Here is a 25,035-nt window from a genome sequence, read left to right as displayed (position 1 = left end):
TTCAGCAAAAAGGTACAATAGTCCCCCCTCATCTGCAGAGGATACGTTCCAAGACCCTCAGTGGATTCCTGAAACCACAGTTAGCACCAAATCCTATATATACTATGTTTTTTCTATACATACATACCTATGATAAAGTTTAATTCATAAATTAGGCACAGTAAGAGATTAACAAGAATGATTAATAATAAAATAGAACAGCGCCAGCCCGGTGGCGCAGTAGTTAAGCATGCACATTCTGCTTTGGCAGCCCAGGGATCGCCGGTTCAGATCCCAGTGCAGACATGGCACCACTTGGCAAGCCATGCTGTGGTAGGTGTCCACATATAAAGTAGAGGAAGATGGGCACGATGTTAGCTCAGGGCCAGTCTTCCTCAGCAAAAAGAGGAGGATTGGCAGCAGTTAGCTCAGGGCTAATCTTGCTCAAAAAAAATAATAATAAAAATAATAATAAAATAGAACAATTATAACAATATGTTGTAATAAAAGTTACCATAGATCTTAGTAACATCAGCATATGATTTTTTTCTTTCATTATTAAGTTGAAAACTGGTTTTTTTTTTTGAGGAAGATTAGCCCTAAGCTAACATCCGCTGCCAATCCTCCTCTTTTTGCTGAGGAAGATTGGCCCTGAGCTAACATCCGTGCCCATCTTCCTCTACTTTATATGAGAACTTTTACCTTTTCACTTAAAGGAAGCACTTTACAGCTTCTCTTTGGCATATCCAAATTGCCAGCATCACTATTCCTGTGCTTCGGAGTCATTTTTAAGTAAAATAAGGGTTACTTGAACACAAGCACTAAGATCTGATGACCAAGATACCTACTAAGTGACTAACAGGCAGGTAGTTTATACAGAGTGGGTACGCCAGACAAAGGGATGATTCATGTCCTGGGTGGGACTAAGCGAGAAGGCACAAGATTTCATCAGAAGTGCAATTTAAAACTTATAAATTGTTTATTCCTGGAATTTTCCATTTAATATTTTCAGATTGTGGTTGACTGCGGGTAACTGAAACTGTGGAAAGTGAAACTGCAGATAAGGAGGGACTGCTGTATCATTTTATTGGATCTAAAGATTGCTTTTATTTAATGTATAAATCTGCTTTTATTTATATTTGTATACAAATTTTATACAGTAACTTAAAGCTCATTTTATGTTTGTACACATTTAAATAACATTATAATAAAAATAATTTAAGTTAGCCTTGCACGTCCAAAATAAATTATTTCCCTTAAAAGGAAATTGTACATTCCTCAAGTTTGAAAACTACTGCTGCAAACAGCAAGAAGCCAAAAAAGTTCTGAAGCAGAATGAAATGGTAAGATTTATCACCCTCATCTTTTAAGATCTATATCCTTCCCAAAAGCTGTCTTTCATCAGAATACTGTATAATTTTCCTTTAATAGTCAGGAAACATTGACGGTATGGACGATGGCCTATTCATTTTTGCTTGCTCCAGTGTCTCTAGAATAGAGCTTCATATACAGTGGCATCAATAAGAATTTACTCAAAAAGTAACTACCCTAAATGAGGAGCTCAGAAATGTTCTGATTGTGGTCCTCCAAACAACAACAATCTCCTTAGACAAACATACAACTTATGCAGACGGTTAACTTTTGAAATGCTTCTCAAAAAACAGGCATGCCTCTGGTAGGCGCACCTCAGATCTTAGGTTGCTTCTGTCACTCTCACATAAGCTAGAGAAGTTGGAAGGCTGGGCCTTGTCCCTTCATTCTCCTACTGCCCACACAGTGGAGCCCAGCACACGGTGCAAAGCAGACTCTCAGAAAGACATCCTGAATGAAACAAAGTTGAAGGCAAAAATGCTCCAATCTCTCGATGTCCTCAAGAAGCTATGGAGGAAAGTTCTGAAGCTAAGAGACTCTGGAGGTAGATTAAACTACTTGCAGACGCCAGCAGGTGAGAGGGGAACGGTCTAGTGCACTCAGACTTTATCCTAGAAGACGAGATCCTGGCGGCTTGGGTGAAGGGCGCTTAGTCCTGCTTGGCTAAATTTCTAATTCCCAGACTAGAATACATTGGAGGGAAGAGAGAAATTAATTTCTAAGAGATATAATCAAATCCTAGGATTTGGGAAAGGGGGGATGACAGAGCTGGGGTTAAAGAAGCGTCGAGGAAAGTAGAATGCATTGGCCTTTTATCCTGAAAATGAATATATAATCACATACATTACAAATGTGATCATTTACCGTGGTCTGGAGTGTCAGGTAATGAAGGTGTTCTAGAGTGACACACAGATATGAGGCAGACAGACAAGTTCTAACCCGTAAAGTGGAGAACAATGCACTCCTGCCCCTGCTGCCAAGGGAGCTCTGCCTCATCCAGCACAAAGGGGCCTTTCTGTTTCACCTGTGGAGTGGAAAGAAGGTTACTTTTTTGATCCTGGAAAGGCCTGAGGCTAGTGGTGCTACAAGGGCCTTTTGTCTACTGGGAGGATACCTTGATACAAGCCTGAGCATAGACCCTTGGCACATAGGAACTTCTCTATCTGCACCCTACACTGCAGTGGAGGCAGGCAGGAGTCACTCTAGACTAGGCTTTCTCAGTTTCTGCACCATTGACATTTTGGACAGGATAATTTTTTTGTTGTTGGGGGCTGTCTTGTGCATTGTAGAATGTTTAACAATATCCCTGGCATCTACTCACTGGATGCCAGTAGCATGCTGCCAGTCTTGACAATCAAAAATGTCTCCAGATACTGTCAAGTGTCCCCTGGGGACAAAACTGCCCCTGGCTGAGAACCACTGCTCTAAACACTACATTAAGTGAGGCAGAGGGTCTATAAGGGGGCCACTGCATCCCAGCAAGGATGGACTCTGAACACATTCAGTCCCTACATAGCTAAGCTGTGGGAAAAAGGATAATGGCTTCAGCATGTCAGGACAAACCTCGAGGCTGTTGTTTTTTGTTTTTTGTGCTCTACATATCATTCTGTTACCTAGACGGATGCCCTACGTAGGTAGGGCTTGGCAGCATTGTGTTGCCCACCCAGTGGAACTGCAGTCTGAATAGAATAAGCCAGAATGAGCTGCATCCTTGTCAGACAGCAATTCTGTGTCCCAGGGTGAATATCTCACTCAACAACCATGGTGAGATATCAGGGCCTCTCGACTCTAAGGTTCAAGTACCTAAAAGTTAAATGTTTTGTTCTGCTTTCTCATTCCAAAAGAGAAAATGGGAAGACTCCCTCGGCCAAAGAGAGGAAGAAAGTAACAGCAAGTATAGAGGGCTGTGGCTGTCAGTGAAAGGCTACAAAATGTGGCAAGGAGAGCTTAGCATAGACACAGGCTCCAAATGACTCACGTGGCCAAATCCCAGGAGGACATACAAGCAAGAGACAGTCCTCTAAATTTATGAGTGCCTCATCCCCCGAGCCTGTCCCTGCAGCCCCTAGAGAAATCAAAGACGACATCTCTGGGCAAAATGACAGACAATACTACACAGAATCAGAGAAGACCAACCCCCGGAGTTTTCCTCAACAAGTAGTCCTTCATAAAAGAAATGAACAAGGTGACTAACTTTGTAGTCTCCAACCTTTTTAATGACATAATCTACCTGTAAAAAAATTTTAAGCACGTATTGCCAATACATGAATATCCGTTTATAAGTTAGATTCATGTACTGGCATCAAATATATTGTAAAACATACATAAAAATTAATGAGACAAAAATAAATGCAATATAAATACAAGCTCTAGCATTTTCTTGTGGCATCCAGTTGATTGTCTTGTGCAGTTGGAAATCACTGGACTAAGAGGCTAACATCCCAACACAGATGACCTAAGCTTCACAGCTTTGCCCTGGAGGCTGCCTCTGCTGTAGCCCTTAACTTCGCCGTCTTCATTTAGAATCAGTATCTCGCACACTATATTTATTCACCCTTGAACATTGCTATCAGATTTCCAGGTATTTGATATTTCCAGAAAAGCTCTTTTCCCTCTTCTTGGCCTGCTAAACACCAACTAATCCTTAAAACCCAGCTCTACCTCATTGCTTACTAACACTCTTTGGAGCCCACTTCAAAATCCCCTCTTCTAAAACCTTCAAAATAAGTACTAGCTCTCCTTTCTCTGCTTACTCAGCACCTTATACAGACTTCTTGTTTAACATGTATGTTATATTGTTATTATTTAGTCACATATCTCTCTTCTCCATTATACTAGAAGCAATTTGGTGTTAGGGAACATTTATTTATTGCCCAGTGTCTAACACAGGGCTGGATCATTCTAAGTCTTCTATAAAATTTACTGGAATGCACAAAAGAATCAATATAAATGAATGAATGAATAAATGATAGCAATCTGTAGCTCCTGGATCACTTGTACATCCCATCAGTATTTACATTATGCTTTCTCACTAACAGCATCACTCTCCTCCACCAATTTCTTTTTTTTTTTTTTGAGGAAGATTAGCCCTGAGCTAACTGCTGCCAATCCTCCTCTTTTTACTGAGGAAGACTGGCCCTGAGCTAACATGCATGCCCATCTTCCTCTACTTTTTATATGTGGGACACCTACCACAGCATGGCTTGCCAAGCGGTGCCATGTCCTCACCTGGGATCCCAACTGGTGAACCCTGGGCCGCCGAAGCAGAACATGTGCACTTAACTGCTGCGCCACTGGGCCGGCCCCTCCTCCACCAATTTCTTAGAGAAAGGGGGGAATTTTTTTTTTAAAAAAAGCACTTATCTTATGCATCAGCAGAGAATCCCAGAAATTGATGTTTATTTAGCTTCTCAGATAGTAAAGATATATCCTGGCCTCCATACTACGTTTCATAGATAGGAAGGGGACTTTCCCATTTGAGAAAGATTTTTATTTAAAATGAATAAAACCTCTTGTTTTATTCTGAGATAACCATAAAAAACTAAGTTACTCAGGATTGCCCTGGGCATTTTAGAACACCGGATTTTTATTGTAGAATATATTAGAAAAAGCACTAGATTTGAAGCTGCAAGACCTTGATTTCTATCCTATCTGCCATGGACCAACTTGGGGAAATCACTTAACCATTCTGAACTTCATTTCCCCTTCTATAAAATATTCACTCAGTCATTCAAAACATTTATTTTGTACGACTTTGTGCCAGACACTGGGAACAAAGCAGTGACTGAGACAGAGATCCCTACACCCATGTAGCCCACAGTCTAGTGATCCCTGTCTCCCAGACTTGCTGAATTGAATGAGTTCATGTTTGAAAATGCCTAGGATTTAATACAAACACAATAGTAATTGTTTCTTCATATATATATATGTATATTCATTTAAAAATGGATAGTGTTGGGGACTGGCCAGAATCTGGGTGGACAGAGATGCAGGCCCACCAGAGGAAAGAAACATGAGCAAAGACACAGAACTAGAAAGTGTGGGGCCTGTTCAGAGAACACTGACTCCAGTTTGTCTGGACTCCAAGGGTTACATACAGGGACAAGGAGAGTGAGGCATTGCTGAGGCCATGTGATAAAAGTCCTTGAAAGGACTTTTGAAAGTCCTTGAAAGGTGGTCTCAAACTCCAAAATCATTTATTCACTAGAGGGAAAAAAACATTTATTGAGCACCTACTACTTGCCAGGCACTGCTCTAGGAGCTAGGGACACAAGAGTACACAAAATAGAGTCACAGATCCCTGATGCTTGCATTCTCCTGGAGAGAGACAAAGAAAAAGACTACAAACACATAATGATATGTTGGGTACTGATAACTACAATGAAGAAAAATAAAGCAGGGTAAGAGGATAAAGAGTAGTGTTAGATCAGAGCAGGGAAGGCTTCTGTGATGAGGTGACATCTGAGCAGAAAATGAAATGAAGGTGTGAGCCAAGTGAATATTTGGGTGAAAGTCATTCCAGGCAGATGGAACAGTAAGGATTATTCCCCAGCACTTGAGCTATAGCAATACCTCCAGGGATATACCCAGACAGATGCTTGGCCTTGGCCAATCTTTTCTCTTGCCAGACAAAGAATAAATAGTAAGAAATGAGCTTTTGAGTCAGTTATCTCTTTCTTCTAATGGAGCCGTGGTGCCTCCAGATGAAGCCCTCACTTACTTCTGTGGTTTCCCACCCACATCCCAAAAGAATAATGTCTGGCAGGAAGGTTGCCAGTACCTTCTTTGCCTCTCCTTTACACAGCTATTAGTCAGTTCATTGGTCACTCGGTCAGCCTTCAGTCAGCCTTTTGGTCAGCCAGTCACATGTAGCACAGTGGTTAGGAATCTAGGTTTTGGAACCAAGTGCCTTGGTTTTAATCTAGGATGTGCCTCTTACTAGATATAAAACCATGGGCAAATTACTTAACCTTTCTGTGCCTCATTTTGTCACCTGTAAAATGGTGAGAATCAGAGTTCTCACATCATAAGTGTGTAGTGAAGATATGGGAAGCCCCTAGTATACAGTAAGTGCTAAACAAATATTAGCTATTATTATTATCACCATTCATTTATTCATTCATTTGCCAAGCCTTCATTGGCTTCTACTCTAGTAGGTCCTGGGTGAGTTACTAAATACAGAGATCAATCTGCATGATATTCACCATAAAGGCTCTCTTCTAGAGAGGGAGACATACAAGAAAATAAATGAGTAAAATATAGTGTGACAGTGCTAGGTCAGAGGAATATTTGGGGTGATGTGGGGACACAGAGAAAGGAGTGACTCATTGCCAGTGAGTCAGAAAAGGCATCACAAAGCCTAGCCTCTTATCCAGTTACTCAGGATAGAGAGCACTCCAATATAGCTACAGAATCTTACCAAAGAGGCCTTCTCTAAGGATAATCTGTAGCCTAGACCTGTAGCCTCTCTCTGAGTGGTTTCCTTCTGCTCTCACTAGCAGTTTTTCATCTGCACCTAGAGCCAGGCAGAGGTCTTAGTTTTCTAATATGATGTTAATATCAAGCCCTAAACCATCATTGCAAAAAGAATCTGACCCATTTGCCTAGGCCTCATGTGACAAACCCACTAGGCTACCTGGCAAAAGCCAGGTGTCCCAGGGCCCAACAGGACCTACTATTGAAGATCACCTCTAGAGCAACTACATGGCTAGCAGAGAGGCAGGTAGAGAAAGACCAGCAACATGGCTGCAAAGTAGTAAGAGAACCTAGATTGGAATGTTGAATGAGCCAAACAACTTGCATAAGATCATACACTGGCAGATCCAAGGGCACACTTTTGTCTTCCTCATGCCTTCTCTGGGCCAAGTCCTGTGTTAAGTGCTAAGATATAGAATCATATAAGATAATGCCCTCAAGCAGTCTGGTGGGAAAACAGATGGGGAACAGATCATTGCAATTAGTGTGCTAAGTGCTGTGATGAGATAAGCCTAAGAGGCTGTGGGAACTCAGCAGAAGGCACCCAACCTAGCCTGTGGTTTCCAGGGAAGATTTCCTAAAACAGAGGATAGTTAAGTTGAGTCTTGATTGTCAAGTAGGATTTAACCAGATCAAGAAAAAGGAAAGACAGAACAGCATATATGAAAGCATCGATAAAACAGAGTGACATATTCTAGTAACTTCAGGTAAATCAGTAGAGCTACAGACAAGGAGATGTGATGAAGAGCAGTAGAAAATTTAAAAATAGGTGGATCCCAGAAATAAGCATGTGCCTGGTATACTAAACTAATCAAGCACAATGTCTGGTGGTACAGAAAAGGTACTCAATTAATTTATTTTTTTAATGCAGCCATGTTTGCACAGATTGTAGAAGAGAAAAAGTACCTTTTCGGGCCAATACCACAGAGGTAAATAAGGAATGACAGAGAAGCACAGCATTAAAATATAAAGAAACTCAGGATGTAAAAGAAAATAACCAGATTTTTATTTACATGTACATATTGATCTTTCCTTCTTAACTGACGTAACTCATTTGAGATTACAAATGGACATTTAATTTTGATCCATCTAACACCTCACAGATAAAGATAAAAAGAATCAGTGCCATTTTCTATAATAATTTCTTGTGTCAGCAACTACTGAGCCCTCAGTACCTTATTTTGTTGAGTCCCAAATAAGATAGCAGTTGTGATTTAAGCTTACTACTAGTTCTACACAAACTCAAGTGTTACCTGACCAATAGAAAAGTCAATATTTATCTTCTCAAAATAACACATGATTACTAAATATGATTACACAGGAACTTATTTGTAACATTTTTAGCAATATCTTTATTTGTCCAGGTTCCATTTAAGAATATTTCTTCCATCCAGAAATTTGATGTCCTAGCATGTCTGATTCATCTTTTTTTTTTTAAAGTGGGGAAGACACTGAAAAATGTAAGCAGAGACCTGGTCAGAGATTTATTTTAGAAAGATCTACCTGGAACCAAATGAAGGACAGACTGCAGTAGAGCTAGACTGGGCCAAGAAGAACAGTATGAAAGCGTCCAAGCAAAAGATGATTAAGCTGAGACTTCTACTTCAGGCCAAGATGAAGGTACAGGGATAGAATTTACCCTGCCTCCTGAAACAACAGAAAAAAAAAGACGAAGTATATGAAACAATGGTTTTCAAGATACTGTACATCACCCTACAACAGACAGTGATCTTTGAGAGATGGTAAACAAATGAGGCAAGTCATACAACCATCCCAGTTATGGCTTGAGAGAATTTCCAGGGCACAGTGCAGAGAGTAGAATTAAGGTTGAAATGGCAGAAACGGAAATACACTATTATAGGGTTCTTATACCATATATGACAAGGTATAATAAAATCTCTTGAAAGTAGACTGTGATAAGTTAAAGATGCATATTTTATCTCCTAAAGCTACTACCAAAATAACAAAACAAAGAGTTAAGCCAATAAAGAAGATAAAATGGAATCATAAAAAATACTCTTAATCCAAAAGAAGGCAGAAAAAGAGGATAAGGGAACAAAAAACAGATGGGAAAAACAGAAACAGTAAGATAATGGAGTCAAATCTAACCATATTAATAAACACATTACATGTAAATGGTCTTAACACCCCCAATTAAAAGACAGAGACTGTCAGATTGCAAAAAAGTAAATAAATAAGACTCAACCATATGCTGTCTATAACAAACGCATTTTAGGGGCCGGCCCTGTGGCCAAGTGGTTAAGTTCCCACACTCCACTTTGGCAGCTCAGGGTTTCGCCGGTTTGGATCCTGGGTGCAGACATGGCACCACTTGTTGGGCCACGTTGAGGCAGCGTCCCACATGCCACAACTGGAAGGACCCACAACTAAAATAAACAACTATGTACTGGGGGGATTTGGGGAGAAAAAGCAGGGGAAAAATGCATTTTAAATATAACACAAATAGTTTAAAAATAAATAAATGGAAAAAGAAATGAACAATACTCAAAAGAAAGCTATATTAACATCAGAGTAGATTTTAGAGCAAAGAATATTAACAGGGATCAAGAAGGTCATTTCATAATAATAAAGACGTCAGTTAAGAAAACATAACAATCTTAAATCTATATGCACCTAGTAGCAAACCTTTAAAATACACAAAGCAAAAACTCACAGAATTAATTGCAAAGAGAAATAGGCAAATCCACAATTATAGTTGGAAATTTAAATACTCCTCTCTCAATAATTGATAGAACAAGTAGGCAGAAAATCAGCAAAGATATAGTAGACTTGAACAACAGCATCAACTGCCATGGCCTGACTGACATTTTATATAACATTCCACCCAACAACAGCCAAGTGTACATGGAACATTTACCAAGATAGAACATGTTTGAGGATAAAAAAAAATCTTAAAATATTTTAAAGGATTCAAGCCATACAAAGAATGTTCTCAGACCACACGGAATTAAACTGGAAATCAGTAACACAAAAATCTCTGGAAAATCCCCAATATCTGGAAACTAAATAATATGCTTCTCAATAGCTCATGAATCAAAGAAGATATCAGAAAAGAATAAGAAAGAATTCTGAGGTGAATGAATGTAAAAACAAAACAAGTCATAGTGAATAACCAATACTAGATGAATGTAATATATGACAGATTTCAGAGGTATGTATTTCCAGTGCAAGAATAATCCCTTAAATTGGAACACATTATTAAAGGATACTAAGTTAGTGAAGACTATAGGAGACAAAAAAAGTGAGAATAAGCATTTACCATCAGTTGTGTTTTCATATTAGGTATTTTTACTCTGTCTATGCCACCAATAAGTCAGATGGAAAAAAGCAAAAAACCACAGCATACCAGAATTTCTGAAATCCTGCTAAAGCAGTACTTTAGTGTAAATTTATAGCACTAAATGCCTATATTAGAAGAAAAAGAAAGGTCTCAAATCAATATCCTTAGCTTCCACTTTAACAGACTAGAAAGGAAGAGGAAATTAAACTCAAAGTAAGCAGAAGAAAAAAAATAAATACCAAAGTAAGAGTCAATGAAATAGATAAAAATAAAGAAAATTCTTGAAAGCAAACACTGGTTCTTTGAGAAGATCGATAAAATTAATAAATCTAACAAGACTGATCAGTTAAAAGAAAGAGAAGACACAAATTACCAATACCAGGAATGAGACATCATTACGGATTTAAGATATATTAAAAGAATAATAAGGGAAGGTTATGAACAAATGTATGCAAGTAAATTTGACAACTTAATTAAATGAACGAATTCCTTGAAGAAACAAACCACAAAATTCACTCAAGAAGAAGTAAATAACATAAATAGTGCAATACCAATTAAAGAAATTGACACTTTAGTTTAAAACCTTACCACAAAGAAAACTTCAGGCTCAAATGGCTCTATTGGCAAATTCTACCAAATATGTAAGAAAAAATAATAAAAATTCTACATAAACTCTTCTGAAAAATTAAAGAATACTTCCCAATCATTCAATGAGGCCAGCATTATCCTGATAACAAAAACAAAAATACTACAAGACAAGAAAACTACAAACCAATATCCCTCATTAACAAAGATTCAAAAATTGAAACCAAATTTCAAATAGAATTCAACCACATAATAAAAGGAGAATCCATCATGACCAAGTAAAGTTTACCCCAAGAATGAAGGGTTGGTTTAACATTCAAAAATCAGTCAATATAATTCACTGTATTAGCAAAGAAAACTAGAAAAAACAGGCAATCATCTCAATATACACAGAAAACTCATTTGATAAAACCCAACATCCATTCCTCATCAAAGCTCTCAGCAAACTAGGAAAATAAAGAAGTTTCCTCGATCTGATAAACGGCTTTTACAAAAAACCCACAGTTAATGTTATATTTAATGGTGAAAGACTGAACACTTTCCCTCTAAGATCAGAAATAAGACAAAGATGTCTGTTCTTCCAGTTCCCTTCAACACTGTCCTGGAGAAACTAACCAGGGCAATCTGACAAGAAAAAGATTTTTAAAGGGCATTCAAATTGGAGAAGAAAAAAGTTAAACTTTATTTACTAGTAGACATGACTGTCTAAGTTGAAAATCTGATGGCATCCTACTAATAAGTAAGTTTAGCAAGGTTGCAGAATACAAGATCAATATATAAAAATCAATCATATTTCCATATATCACAAAAATCAGGAATTACATTTTTTAAATACCATTTACATGGTAAATTTTATGTTATGCATATTTCACCACCATTTTAAAAAGTACTATTTACCATAGTAAATAGTTAATAGTAAATCAAAACCTATGAAATACTTAGAGATAAATCTGACAAAAGATATGAAAGACCTCTACACAAAGACTACAAAATATTACTGAAAGAAAGCATATCTCCCAAACAAATGGAGAGATGTACCTTATTCATGGGTCAGAAACTCGATGTTGTTAACATGTCAGTTCTCTCAAACTAATATACAGATTTAATGCAATCCAAATCAAATCCCAGTAGGCTGTCTTGTAGAAATTAAGGACTTCCACAAGAGCTAATTCAAGGACAGACAGCCAAAACAACTTTGAAAAAAAACCATAAAGTTGGAGGGCTAACACTACCCAACTGAAAGAACTGTATATGACTATTGTAATCAAAATAGCATGGTATTGGCATAAAGGCAGACAAACAGATCAGTGGATTAGAATAGAATGTCCAGAAATAAATGCATATTTATACAGACAATTGATTTCTGAGAAAAGGTCCAAGGCAACACAGTGGAGAAAGAACAAAACTTTCAACAAATCATTCTAGAACAATTGGGATATCTGTAAGCACACAAAAAAATGGGGATCCATACTTAACACCATATACAAAAATTAATATAAAACAGATCATAGGCCTAAACGTAAAATCTAAAAGTATAAAATGTAAAACTTCTAAAAGGAAACATAGGAGAAAATGTTTGTGTAAGCCTTGGTCAGGCAAAGATTTCTTACATATGACACCAAAAACATGATCCGTAAGAGAACAAATTGATAAAAGACTTCAGAAAAATTTAAAACTTTCTGTTCTACAAAAGACACTGCTAAGAGAATAAGACAAGCCACAGACTGGGAGAAAATCTTTGCAAAGCACATCTCTCATAAAGGATTTATATCCAGAATATATAAAGAACTCCCAAAACTCAATAATAAGAAAACAAACCCAATTAAAAAGATTTGGACAGATAATCTACCAGAGCAGATATATGAATGGCAACATAAACACATAAAAAAATGCCCAACATCATTAGTCATCACGTAAATGCAAAATAAAACCACTATGAGATACCACTACACTATTAGAATGGCTAAAATTAAAAAGACTGAGCACATCAAGTGCTGACGAGGATGTGGAGCAACTGAAAGTCTCATACACAGTTGGTGGGAATGTAAAATGATACAACTACTTGGCAAAACAGTTTGACAGTTTCTTAAAAATATACACCTACCATACAATCTAGCCCTTCCACTCCTAGGCATTTACCTAAGAGAAAAAAAATATATGTCCATACAAAGACTTGTACATGAATGTTTATAGAAGCTTTATTTGTAATAGCCAAAACCTGGAAACTCAAATGTCTATAAGCAGATGAATGGATAAATAAATTGTGGTATATCTATACAATGGAATATTACTCAGCAATAAAAATAAATGAACTATTTGTATATATGCAACAACATGAATGAATCTCAAAATAATTATGCTGAGTGAAAGAAGCCAGATATTTTGTGTGCATGCCTGAAGAACATTGCCCCTGAGCTAACATCTGTGTCAATCTTCTTCTACTTTGTATGTGGGACACCACCACAGCATGGCTTGATGAGCACTGCATAAGTCTGTGCCCAGTATCTGAACCCACAAACCCAGGGCCACCAAAGTGAAGCATGCAAACTTAACCACTACGCCACCGCACTGGCCCCAAAGCCAGCTTTTTTTAAGTACATATTATATGATTCTATTTATATAAAACTCTATAAAATACAAGCTAACTTATAGTGGCTAAAAGCAGATCAGAAGTTGTCTGGAGGGAGAGGGGAAGAAATCACAAAGGGCTGTGACAAAACTTTTAGGGGTGATGAATATATTCACTATCTTGATTGCAGTGATAGTTTCACAGTTGTACACATGTGTCAAAACTTCAAAACTTGGGGCCGGCTCTGTGGCCTAGTGGTTAAGTTCGCGCGCTCCGCTGCAGTGGCCCAGGGTTCAGATCCTGGGCGCGGACATGGCACCGCTCGTCAGGCCACGTTGAGGTGGCATCCCACATCCCACAACTAGAAGGACCTGCAACTAAGATATACAACTATGTACAGGGGGGGTTGGGGGAGATAAAGCAGGAAAAAAAAAAAAGATTGGCAACAGTTGTTAGCCCAGGTGCCAATCTTTAAAAAACAAAAAAACTTCAACACTTGTACACTTTAAATATTTACACCTTACTGTATTGTCAACTACAATTCAATAAATTTCTTTCAAAGGAGGAAGTTAAGCTAAGGCAGTTATCATAGGAGATGCACATAAAATCTATTTAAGAGGTAGAATTCTCAGGACTTGGTAACAGATAGAGGTGAGAGATGCTCAATTTCCTTTATTAAATGGGGATATAAGTAAGACATTTTACCCTCAAGTAGCTATTTAATACAAATAGAAAATGACTGTGATAAGCATTAATTTTCTTCCGATAAAAAACTAACATGGATGCAGTGATTTAACACTTAGCACAGTCATTCTGTATTTATATATGAAAGAACGTAAGAGAAAGAAAAAGCCAATTGTATCTCTCTCCCAGAAAACGTAGCAACAACTAATGGCTGAGGTATTTAACTAAATGACTTGAAGATTCACTTGGCAAAGTAAATAGTTAAAAGAACAGAATAAACATTTCTCTCATTGGGTTTATATAAAAGCAAAAAGGGAACGCCAACTCCTTTATATTGATCTGACTTTTGAAATGGTTTAGACAGAAGTCCAACGCAACCCAGTGTTATGTCAACAGAGAGAGGCCAGTTCCCACTGGTTCTCTCTCTAAAAGCCTCCTGGTTCTCCAGTACTGCTCCACTGCTCCTATGAAAAATCCTGTCGTACGAAGAATAGAGACAGAATTGGAGATGTGTGAGCTTACTTCATTATTTCCAAAAGCGCAGTATAAAATAAACATTTTCCCAAGACAAAGTTCAGAGCGACACTAGAATACCAGGTTCTTTTGCTTTTAGCTGGAATCTCTTTGATCCATAAAAATGGGGAAAGAAATTATTACTTAAGAAATATGCTTTGTTTGGCAAAGAGCATCTTTTAAAATCTTGTGTCCAGGAAAAGGGAGAGGAAACAGTAATGATGCACTTTGTTTAGAAGAATGGAAGCCGTGCTCTTTAAGAGAATCCCCTTGGGTCAGTGCCTCCCACCACCTCTCACTACAAAGGGCACTGTTACTGTTACTGCTGGATCAAATAGACAAACAACAATTCTATTTCTCAAAAATTTTACAAAGTTCACCTGGCATCTCTTCCTTTAAATAACTGGCACTCCCCTACCTCACAGGGTCTTAGGGGGATGGGAAATTGCAGCACCCCTAACCCCCACACATACCCTCTGACTATCACTACCCTACAGCAGTCTGTGATCCAAACTATACCAATCTAATTCTCCCTCCACGGTTTCTGATTCTTGAGCAAAGACACCTAGGGATGAAAAATGAATGAAGCTGAGACATCTGAGACTAGCCAATTAGAAAAGACCAATCCCCTAGTCCTTGCCACTGGGATCTCTGGAGTTGCCCTTGATCTTGATTCTTCCTCTCCCTACTTGTTCAGCTCTACCTTACTTATTTAATTCTGCATACAGTAGCCCCCCATTATCTGTGGTCTCAGTTACCCATGGTCAATTGCAGACATCATCTGCCCCTAACAACCAACCATCAACAACATAATGGCTCGATGATCCTCCCTCTGACATACTGTCCGAAGGTCAATAGAAGCCAAACACTACCATTAGTAGCATACGTCATTCACCTCACTTCATCTCACCATGTAAGCATTCTATCATCGCATGTTATCACAAGAAGAAGGGTAAGTATAGTACAATAAGATATTCTGAGAAACAGAGAGACCACATTCACATCACTATGATGACAGTATATTGTTATCATTTTCCATTTTATTATTAGTTACTGCTGTTAATCTCTTACTGCGCCTAATTTAAAAAGAATTTTTTTTCCTTTTTCTCCCCAAAGCCCCCCAGTACATAGCTGTATATTTTTTTAGTTGTGGGTCCTTCCAGTTGTGGCATGCCGTCTCAGCATGGCTTCAGGAGAGGTGCCATGTCCGTGCCCAGGATCCGAACCGGCGAGACCCTGGGCTGCACAAGCGGAGCAAGCGAACTTAACCACTCGGCCACGGGGCCAGCCCCAGTGCCTAATTTACAAATTAAACTTTATCATAGGAATGTATGTATAGGAAAAAACATAGTATATATGGGGTTCATTACTATCTACAATTTCAGGCATCCACTAGGGGTCTTGGAACATATCTCTTGCGGATAAGGGGGAATTACTGTAATAAAGAATTTGGCTCAGGCGGGCTGGCCTGGTGGTGTAGTGGTTAAGTTTGCATGCTCCTCTTTGGTAGCCCAGGGTTCACAGGTTCAGCTCTCGGGCACAGACCTAGCACTGCTAGTCAAGCCACACTGTGGCGGCATCGTACATAAAATAGAGGAAGATGGACACAGATGTTAGCTCAGGGCTGATCTTCCTCACACACACACAAAAAAAGTGGCTGGTCTTTGCCTTCAGGTCAATTTCCCTGTTAATAGAAGTATCTTTGTTATTCATGGTGGGCTCCTTGGATTACACTTGAGTTCATGCTAATGAGATGACTCTGGATGGGGGCTGCTCACCAGAAAAACCAACCATGTGACAAGAGGATTGGGGCTTTGAGCCAAGTGATATCAGCCCAACCTTTGGGGAGGAAAAGAGGACTCGTGATTAAGTTCAACCATGTGCCCAATGATTCAATCAATCATGCCTGTGTAGTTGGACCCCAGTAAAAACTCTGGACACTACAGCTATGTTGAGCTTTCTGGTTGGCAAACACACTGATGACTGATGTGCTGGGAGGGTGCTATGTCCTGATTCATGGGGACAGGTCACAGGAGCTCCACATTCAGGACCCTACCAGAGCTCACCCTATGGGTCTTTTCTTTAGGCTGGTCCTAATTTTTATCCTTTAAAATAAAATTGTAATCATAATTACAGCACTTTCCTGAGTTCCATGAGTCATTTAGCAGATTACCAAACCTGAGCAGATAGTGGGAGCCTCTGATTTTGTGCTCAGTTGGTCAGACCACAAGTGTTCTGCGAACATCCAGAGCTTATGGCTAGATTGGTGTCTAAAGTGAAGGTAGTCTTGTTGGGGACTGTGCCCTTTACTTATAAAGTCTGCACTAACTCTAGGTAGTTAGTGACAGAATTGTATTGCATTATTTCACTTAATCACTCCCTATGCTTCATTTTCCTCATCTGTAAATGCAGACACTCATAGCATTTATACTTCATAAGGTTTTATGAGAATAAAGGAGTTGATATATGTAAAGCACTCAAAACAGTGCCTAGACCATATTAAGCATTATATAAATATTAGAATAGTTTCTGAGTTGTTGTTGTTGTTTCTATTATTAAAGTCCAGAGCTGGCTAATGTATAAATTATCAGGCTTTTCTACTAAAATCTAAAAAACACAGAGAAAAGACTGGCTCCCAACATTAGTCAGAAAATGTTAACAACATTAATCGCATAGATGGTACTGACGTTAGCCAGCTAATGTTCTGAACACAAATGACTACTGCTGATATCTACATCATCTAGCAAAACTCAGACCAGCCAGTTTAAGCAAGTGCCAGAATATTACATGCTTTTTGTAACTCTGGAAATCATCACTCCAGGGAGATTAGGGTCCTTGTTCTGAATAATGAAGCAAATGGTTGGGAGAAATAGTACAAGATGATTCTTACTTTCAGTTTGTCAAACCACCAGGCCTGGCACACAATGAACAAATCCTAACATGGTACATTTTACCACTTCTCAGCTTAGCTATAAGATACCTCACTGGGCACTGAAATGTTTTTCTCTGCTCATCAGTAATGGCTACCAACTCCTCAAAACTCACTCCTTTGTCTTCCATCTTCCTGTCATTTAGAACACACTTGGAAGTGTTCCAAATAGCTGCTGAGTACAGAAATAAAGTTCTTACCAGAAAATCGTCTTGGGCTGTTTTCTAGTATTATGATTCAGACCCTCTGTTCTGCCCTCTCATGGTCACTTTCCCTTCCCAGCTACTTCTATGTGAGCTTTCAGAGAAGGCTAGGAATGCTCTCCCTGCCATCTTTCATTCTAAGTTCCTACTTATGAAACACACTCTTAAAACCCTGGCACCATGTCCTCATGTTATTACACAAAAAGAAGAAAACTAAAATTAAACAGTACAGATAAAAAATTTTCCTGGCAGTGTTGGTATAATTCCAAAGATCGTTTCAGTGCTTCATCTCTCATTAGGAGACAGCCTGAGTTGCTCAGGAGCTGCTAAACAAAAGCACCCACAAGGAACTCAGCTTCTAAAGATTTCCAGAAAGCTGATCATATAGCTAACCTATGCTTCCTCTAAATTGATAAAACATAAGAGTTAACAAGAAGTAGCAGCCTGTCCATCCTAGAACCAGGATTAGAATCCAGGTCTTTCTGTTTCAAATCTAATGTTCTCCATCTACATTATAGGTGATCCCTTCCAGATCTAAAATTCTATAATCCTAGGTAGTAATTTAAACAAAAATAGAAAATGCCTCATTCCTACAAAAACTGGTCTTCTCTATCACCAGACCAGTGCTTTCAACCAAGATGTTACAGAAAAGCAGAAAGAAGAAAGAAGAAGGCCCAGGTCTAAGTCCTGGCTCTGCTATTTCCTAAAAGCATGACAATGAACAAATATCTTTATAAATCTAGGCCTAAGATTCCTCATCTGCAAAACCAGGGACCCTGATGGTCACCTATGTTTAACCCTTCTTAGCATCAAGACCTACCCTAAGAGATCCTGGGAAGAGATTGCTTCCAATCATGTTAGTATCAAAGGAAGTTTTAGCCACAGATTCAAAAGGAGAGGGGACTAAAGCACTGTTTTTCCCTTCTCTGTCAAGTCTCACACAATTAGACATGCTCTTTCACTCAGAACTCTGAAGCGAAAGCTCCAGAAAAAAGCGGTAGTCATGGTTTAGCAGTTTTACAAGTGAAAAAGATCTAAAGTTTTAATTTAATAAGTTCAACATGAGTCAGCAGAGTTATGTGCCTGCTGGAGGCACCAGTATCTAATCAGGTTGCATTAAAAGATGCACAGGTCCCGAACTGAGAAGCTGATGGTCCTGCTAAATTCTATGCTGATCAAACCACACCCCGGGGGTCTGCATCCAACTCTAGGAGCCATGATCTAAGAAAGACGTTAACAAAAGAGTCCACAGGTAGGAAACCAAGATGAGATGGAGGCTGAAAAAGAATGTTTTCTTCAAAGAACTAGCACTATTGAACCTGGAAAAGAGAAGACTCAGAAGAGAGTCCATCTGTACTTCTACCTAATCTTTGAATCATCTAGGACTCAGAGGAGTGAGGACCAAATGGGGAGCCACAGAAGAAAGGGGCTGCCTTAAAAGGCCAGCAAGCTCCCTATCTCTGGAGATGAAGCAGCCAAAGCTGGGAGATTCCTATGGGGATGGAGGTGGGGAGAGCTGGTGAAGAGAGGGGTAGGGATAGGATGGAATTCAATAAGACTTCCAATGAAGAACAACTCCAACTCTGTCTAGAGCATCTTCCCCCCATCCCCAGCACAGTGACTTTATCAGTCTTATTCAGTGACTGTATGTAGAACCATTTCAATAATTTGCTCTTCATTAAGCATTTTATTATACTCATGACCTTTTAAGGCCAAGTTGCCGCCCATCTTCTCTCTTCTTTTTTTTTTTTTTTTTTTTGAGGAAGATTAACCCTGAGCTAACATCTGCTGCCAATTCTTCCCCCTCTCCTTTTTTTTTTTTTGTTGAGGAAGACTGGCCCTGAGCTAACATCCATGCCCATCTTCCTCCACTTTATACACGGGATGGGATGCCTGCCACAGCATGGCTTGCCAAGCGGTGCCATGTCCACACCCCAGATGCAAACCAACAAACCCCGGGCTGCCAAAGTGGAATGTGCAAACTTAACCACTGCACCCCCAGGCCGGCCCTTCTCTCTTCTCTAAACCTTCCAGCAACTAGGATTGACAACGAGGCTGCCTATTACCTTCTGAAGACTTCCATGCCTTCCACAGGTCCTCCACGCTGATGAGTTTATCCTCACCATGGAAGGTGCTGTGTTTCACCGTTGGGTCATGGTAATTGAGGTCTTCCCTCAGGAACTGCAAGGGAAAAGTACACAAGTCACAAGAAATACCTGGGAGCCAGTCCACCAAGATCTCCACGCAGATCGCGTAGCTATCCACAGCACTTCCTATCTACCCAGTGCACGAGTATACCACATCATTCACGTATCCTTCCATGTGCATATATCCTAGTTGCCAAGCAGACTGCTTTTTCTTGTTATATGTTTCACTTGAAAATATAAACATGAATAAGAAAGTCCTTCCTCATATTTTTTTTAATTATGGGAAGATAATATATGACAGTTAACTGAAATTCAGTAAGCTGGAAGAGGGAAGAAGGAAAGGGAGGAAGAACTAACAACTTTTGAGCACTTATCTATACAGTAAGCAACATTCCAAGAACTTCCACAATATTTTCCCATCTAATCCAATGAATTATCACACCCATTTTACAAATGAGAACAGTAACACTCACAAAGATTATACAATTTCCCCGAAATCACATTAAGTTTAGAGAAGTTAAATTACTTGCTGTGATAATTTTAAAATATGTCCACAATTCTTTGACAATCCTCCCACAAAAGGTGAATTCTCCTCCCTTTGAATATAGACTGACATTAGTGACTCATCTTCTAACAAACAATGTGGCAGCAGTGATGTCAAAGGACTCCCAAGGCTAGATTAGAAAAAGCGATACAGATTCCACCTGGCTCTCTCCCTTTTGGGACACATGCCTTGGGAGCCCTGAGCCAACACGCAAGAAGCCTGGCCACCTTGAAGCTACCATGCGAGAGAGATCACATGGAAAGACTATCTGGAGACCGAGAGAGATGACTGAGCAGCCCCAGCTGTTTAAGTCTTCCGGCCCGGAAGTCAGACATGTGAGTGACTGAGACTTCAGATGATTCCAGCCCCCAGCTTTTGGTTCTTCATGTGATGCCAAGTGGACACAGATGAGCTGTCCCTGCTGAGCCATGCCCAGATTGTAGATACATGTCAAAATAAATATTGCTGTTTTAAGCCACCAAGTTTTGGGGAAGTTTGTTATGCAGCATTAGATAGGTAAAACATCTGCTCAATGTACAGCTAATAAGTGATGGAGTTAGCATTCTAACCCAAGATATCTGACTTTATAGTCCAAAGTTTCCCCCTGCTCTGCATATGCTGTCCTTTAGTTATATGGATTTTTTTTCATACTATAATTTTATAAGAAAAAACAAAAACATGGGGCCAGCCTGGTGGCGCAGAAGTTAAGTGCGCACGTTCCGCTTCAGCGGCCCAGGGTTTACCAGTTTGAATCCCGGGTGCAGACAAGGCACTGCTTGGCACGCCATGCTGTGGTAGGGGTCCCACATAGAAAGTAGAGGAAGATGGGCACGGATGTTAGCTCAGGGCCAGTCTTCCTCAGCAAAAAGAGGAGGATTGGCAGATGTTAGCTCAGGGCTAGTCTTCCTCAAAAAAAACCAAAAACAACAACAAAAAAGAAAAACAAAAGATATCAAAGCTTTTAGAAATTTAACTGGTGATTAACTTCACAGATACTCCCATTCAGTCTGATCCTTAACCTCATTAGTATGTACAAGACTGAACACATCACTGGTTTCCACAGATCAAACATCAAAGTAGTATGGAATTCTGATCACTACTCTCACAAGAACACATTTTAGTAGGATTTTCAGGAAATACTTTTTATCCATCTTTCATTATCCCCAGGGTCCAGGAAAGGGTCTGACCCAGAGTAATGTCGGTAAATGTTGTGACTAAATGAACAGATAGTTGACAGAATGGTCCCAAATTCCCTACACCCATTATCAAGGGGTGATTTCTTCCCCAGGGTTTTGCAGACATTAAGACACTGGGCTGTATGACTCAGGAGAGAAGTCTGAAGAGAGTCCACACTGGAGGACTCTCACCCTAGAGAGAGTATAGGCTGCTGAGCACAAGGAACTTGACAATGTCCACAAATATAACACAGCGCTGTCCAATACAACTTTCTGCAATGGTGGAAATGTTCAGTATCTGTCTGGTCCAAGCAGTCACCACTAGGCACATGTGGCTATTGAGCACTCATAATGTGACTAGTATGACTAAAACTCTTTTTAAATTAATTTACATTTACATTTAAATGGCCACATGTGGCTAATGGCAACATATTTGGAGTGCAGCTCTAATAATTCTACTACGTGGAGTATAGGTATGGCCCAGCCACACTTCCACGGAGGCTAGAATGGTATATGGAAGACCTCTGGCGAGATGAGGAGTGGAGAGCAGTGCCCAAGGGCATAGGTTTGACAGTTCTTTGTGCCCTCTGGCCACAACTTCTGGGGGCAGAAATTCATTCATTTCATTTATTCAACAAATATAAGATTTCCATGTACCAGGTATAGTTCCAGGCATTAGAAATGCAGTAAATAGTAAACAAAACAGATACTAATCTTTGTCCTCATTGAGCTAACACCTTATTTGGGTGAGAGAGACAATAATTTCTTTAAAGCAGGGAAGAGGAATAGGGAATGCCAAGGGTAGTGGTATCAGTGGTTTGTCAGTTTAATTACAGGAGTCAAGGGAGGTCTCATTAAGAAGGTGACTTTTAAACAAATGTCTGAAGGAGATGCTGGAGAAAGGCAAGCAGAATAACTGAAAGAAGAGTATCCTAAGAATAGGGAATAGCAAATGCAAAGGCCCTGAGGCAAGAACATACTCGGTATGTTCAAGGAATAGCAAGGAGGACAGTGTGGCTGAAGAGAAATGAGTGAGGTGGTGACGAGCAGGAGATAAACTCAGGGAAGCAGCAGGGGTTCAGATCATAAGGGCCCTGGTAAGCCATATATGGACTTTGACTTTTACTCTGAGATGGAAGCTACTGGAGAAATTTGAACACAGATGTGACACACTCACATTGACCTCTTTTAAAGGATTTCTCTGCATGCTGTGTTGAGAAGCAGACTACAGGAGGGCACGGGCAGATGCAGGGAACCCAGTCAGGTGGCCATCGCAATAATCTACACATGAGCTAACAGTGGCTTGAAACAAGCTAGGAGTATGGGGTAACGAGAAGTTGTCAGGTTTTGGCTATACTTTAAAGACATCAAATCAGTAACTCTCATAATTTTTTAGTTTTGATTCATCAGGTCCTTTAAGGTATATCCTACTTTGGCTTTCCTAGGCTAAAATCCAGGCCCTCTTAATCTACGACTAGAGAAACACGTTATCATACACAAGCCTTAGGAGCAGAAACGCCAAAATCTCCAAGGAAGGTGATTTTCTGCCATTACCAGCTATCTCCAGGAAACCATCTGATGAGACATACCAGCTGCTTATAGGGAACCAACAGACACAGACTGCTTTTTATAGCCAAATCTGATCACTGAGGTATATGGAGAGCAGAGAAGCTCATGGGAAGAAAGTGCAAGGAGGCTCTGCACAGGGGCTTGCATACAGGCACTGCTGGTGCCACAAAGCATGCAAAGAAGGAGTGGGGTCAGAAAGTAAGGCCCGCAAGAAGATGGTGCCAACTGAAGAATGTGGGCTGACAGAAGCTCTACCTGAAGGAAGGGCCTGATGCTGAGCGGAACCTCTCTAGAGAACAAAGCAGTGGGACTGCAACAATCAGGCCTTAAGAGTAGGAGAGGCGGTGTACTACAAAGAGTTCAGAACCCACAGAAACAGACCCTTACTTCCTGTGTGACCTTTGGGCAAGCTACTTAGCCTCTCTGAGCCTGTTTTCCTCTCAAAATGAGGGTTAATTATCCCTCCCATTTGAGTGTGATAAGGATTTAAAGAGACATGTTTGCAGAAGTCATAAACTGCCTTTCCCTGTCTTTTAACAGTCCTCAGAGCATTTTATAAATTGAACCTATAATTAAAAATCAAATCTCAAAAAAACCCCAGCTTTTCAGGCTACCTTAAAAAAAAAAAAAACTAAAGATCTAGGACACTGAACCCCAGTGACAACTTTAGAATTTCATTTAGGAGAGGCTTACGGGTTGCAATTTCATTGGAAGCGAGGGTGATGGCTAAGGGACTTGTCACGAGGTTGTGTTTGCATAGCAAGCACATTATTTTTATGTAGATTGTACATTACAAATTAATTTTAAAATGCAACACTCACAAAGATGTGTTTATTCACATTTTACTTAAAATTAAGAAAAAAATTGTCCACATCAAAGAATATTATATATATAATAAATATATATCTATGTGTATATATTTGGGGCAGTTTGGAGGTAGGGGAGCTGGTGCTAGGGGAGATAACGAGGGCCTCAAGCCCCCACCTCCTGGCACCACTCCTGGGTTCATGTCTACCTGGCAACAATCTGCCAGAGCTGAGCAGCAGCTGCCTCCTTCTGAAGAGGCATGTGCTCTCTAGTTTGCCACAGCTCCCACCACTCACTAATTTACACATATGCATTTCTACAGCCCACGTTTCTCAGTTATGATGCCCCCAGCCCCTCAGAGGCACAGAGCTTGTGATTCTTGAGGTACGCAAAAGCACTCTAAGTTTTAAAGCACAAGTCGAATGTTAGCTGAGATTGTAACTAGAATGAGCGTGAGGTAAGGATATGAAAATGAGAGAAAAAGCTACTTGATCAAAGGAGACTCTTCTGTGCTCCCACAGCCCCTGTGTAACCTTTATCAGTCTTGTTATCTGCCTATCTCCCTACCAAACCATATACCCTCTGATGGAAGGTCCCAGTTACCCAGCTATAAACACAGCATACAAGAATGTTGTACTGAACGAGAATCCTCATGTCCAATATACTTGAGGTAGGCATCACCCCATATTACTCTAAACACTGTCCCACATCTGGCTAATAGCTAAAATCTGATATAAGGCAAAGTTTAAAAGGAACAAAAAGCAAAAACACAACAAAACCAAAGAGGCGACTGTTGGCTCTCACAACAAAGATTTACTATTTCAGACTCCAAACAAGCAGCTCTTCTCTTAGGAAGGTCTAGGGGGGCTCCCTAAAAGTCTTGCCTTATGACAGAGAATACAACACTAGCTAGAGCTGCAGCTCAACAGCTCTCTGAAGAGCCAAGGGACCAGCTGTCACTAGGTATATTTAGCTCTATGAGCTCAGAAAAGTGATCTCCCTGGCATTGGAACAAAGCATGCAATCCATCCCAAGTGAAGCTGTAGAGAAGGGATGTGGGTGAAAGCAGACAGGAGGAGAGACATCTCTCTAGAATTCCCAAGAAAATAAGCCCATCTTCCATGTCTCCCAAACCAAACCACACCACCTCCACTACTACTTCCTCCGACACATAATATTTAGAA

General features: G+C 39.8%; 1 protein-coding gene across 17 annotated transcripts in view; it reads right to left on the bottom strand.

Annotated features, from left to right (window-relative positions):
- The window catches only part of STIM1 (stromal interaction molecule 1), a 172,991-nt gene that overhangs the window by 38,821 nt on the left and 109,135 nt on the right, over positions 1 to 25,035 (bottom strand). For all 17 annotated transcript variants that reach the window (XM_008531558.2, XM_008531557.2, XM_008531554.2 and 14 more), the window contains one exon: positions 19,676 to 19,790. In XM_008531558.2, coding sequence (XP_008529780.2) covers positions 19,676 to 19,790 — 115 coding nt within the window. The remainder of the gene's footprint in view (positions 1 to 19,675; positions 19,791 to 25,035) is intronic.

This window comes from Equus przewalskii, chromosome 6 (genome assembly GCF_037783145.1).
Source record: "Equus przewalskii isolate Varuska chromosome 6, EquPr2, whole genome shotgun sequence".
In the NCBI taxonomy this organism is placed as follows: Eukaryota; Metazoa; Chordata; class Mammalia; order Perissodactyla; family Equidae; genus Equus; species Equus przewalskii.
The sequence above is the reverse complement of the archived record's forward strand: the minus strand, read 5'-3'. Positions and strand labels throughout refer to the sequence as shown.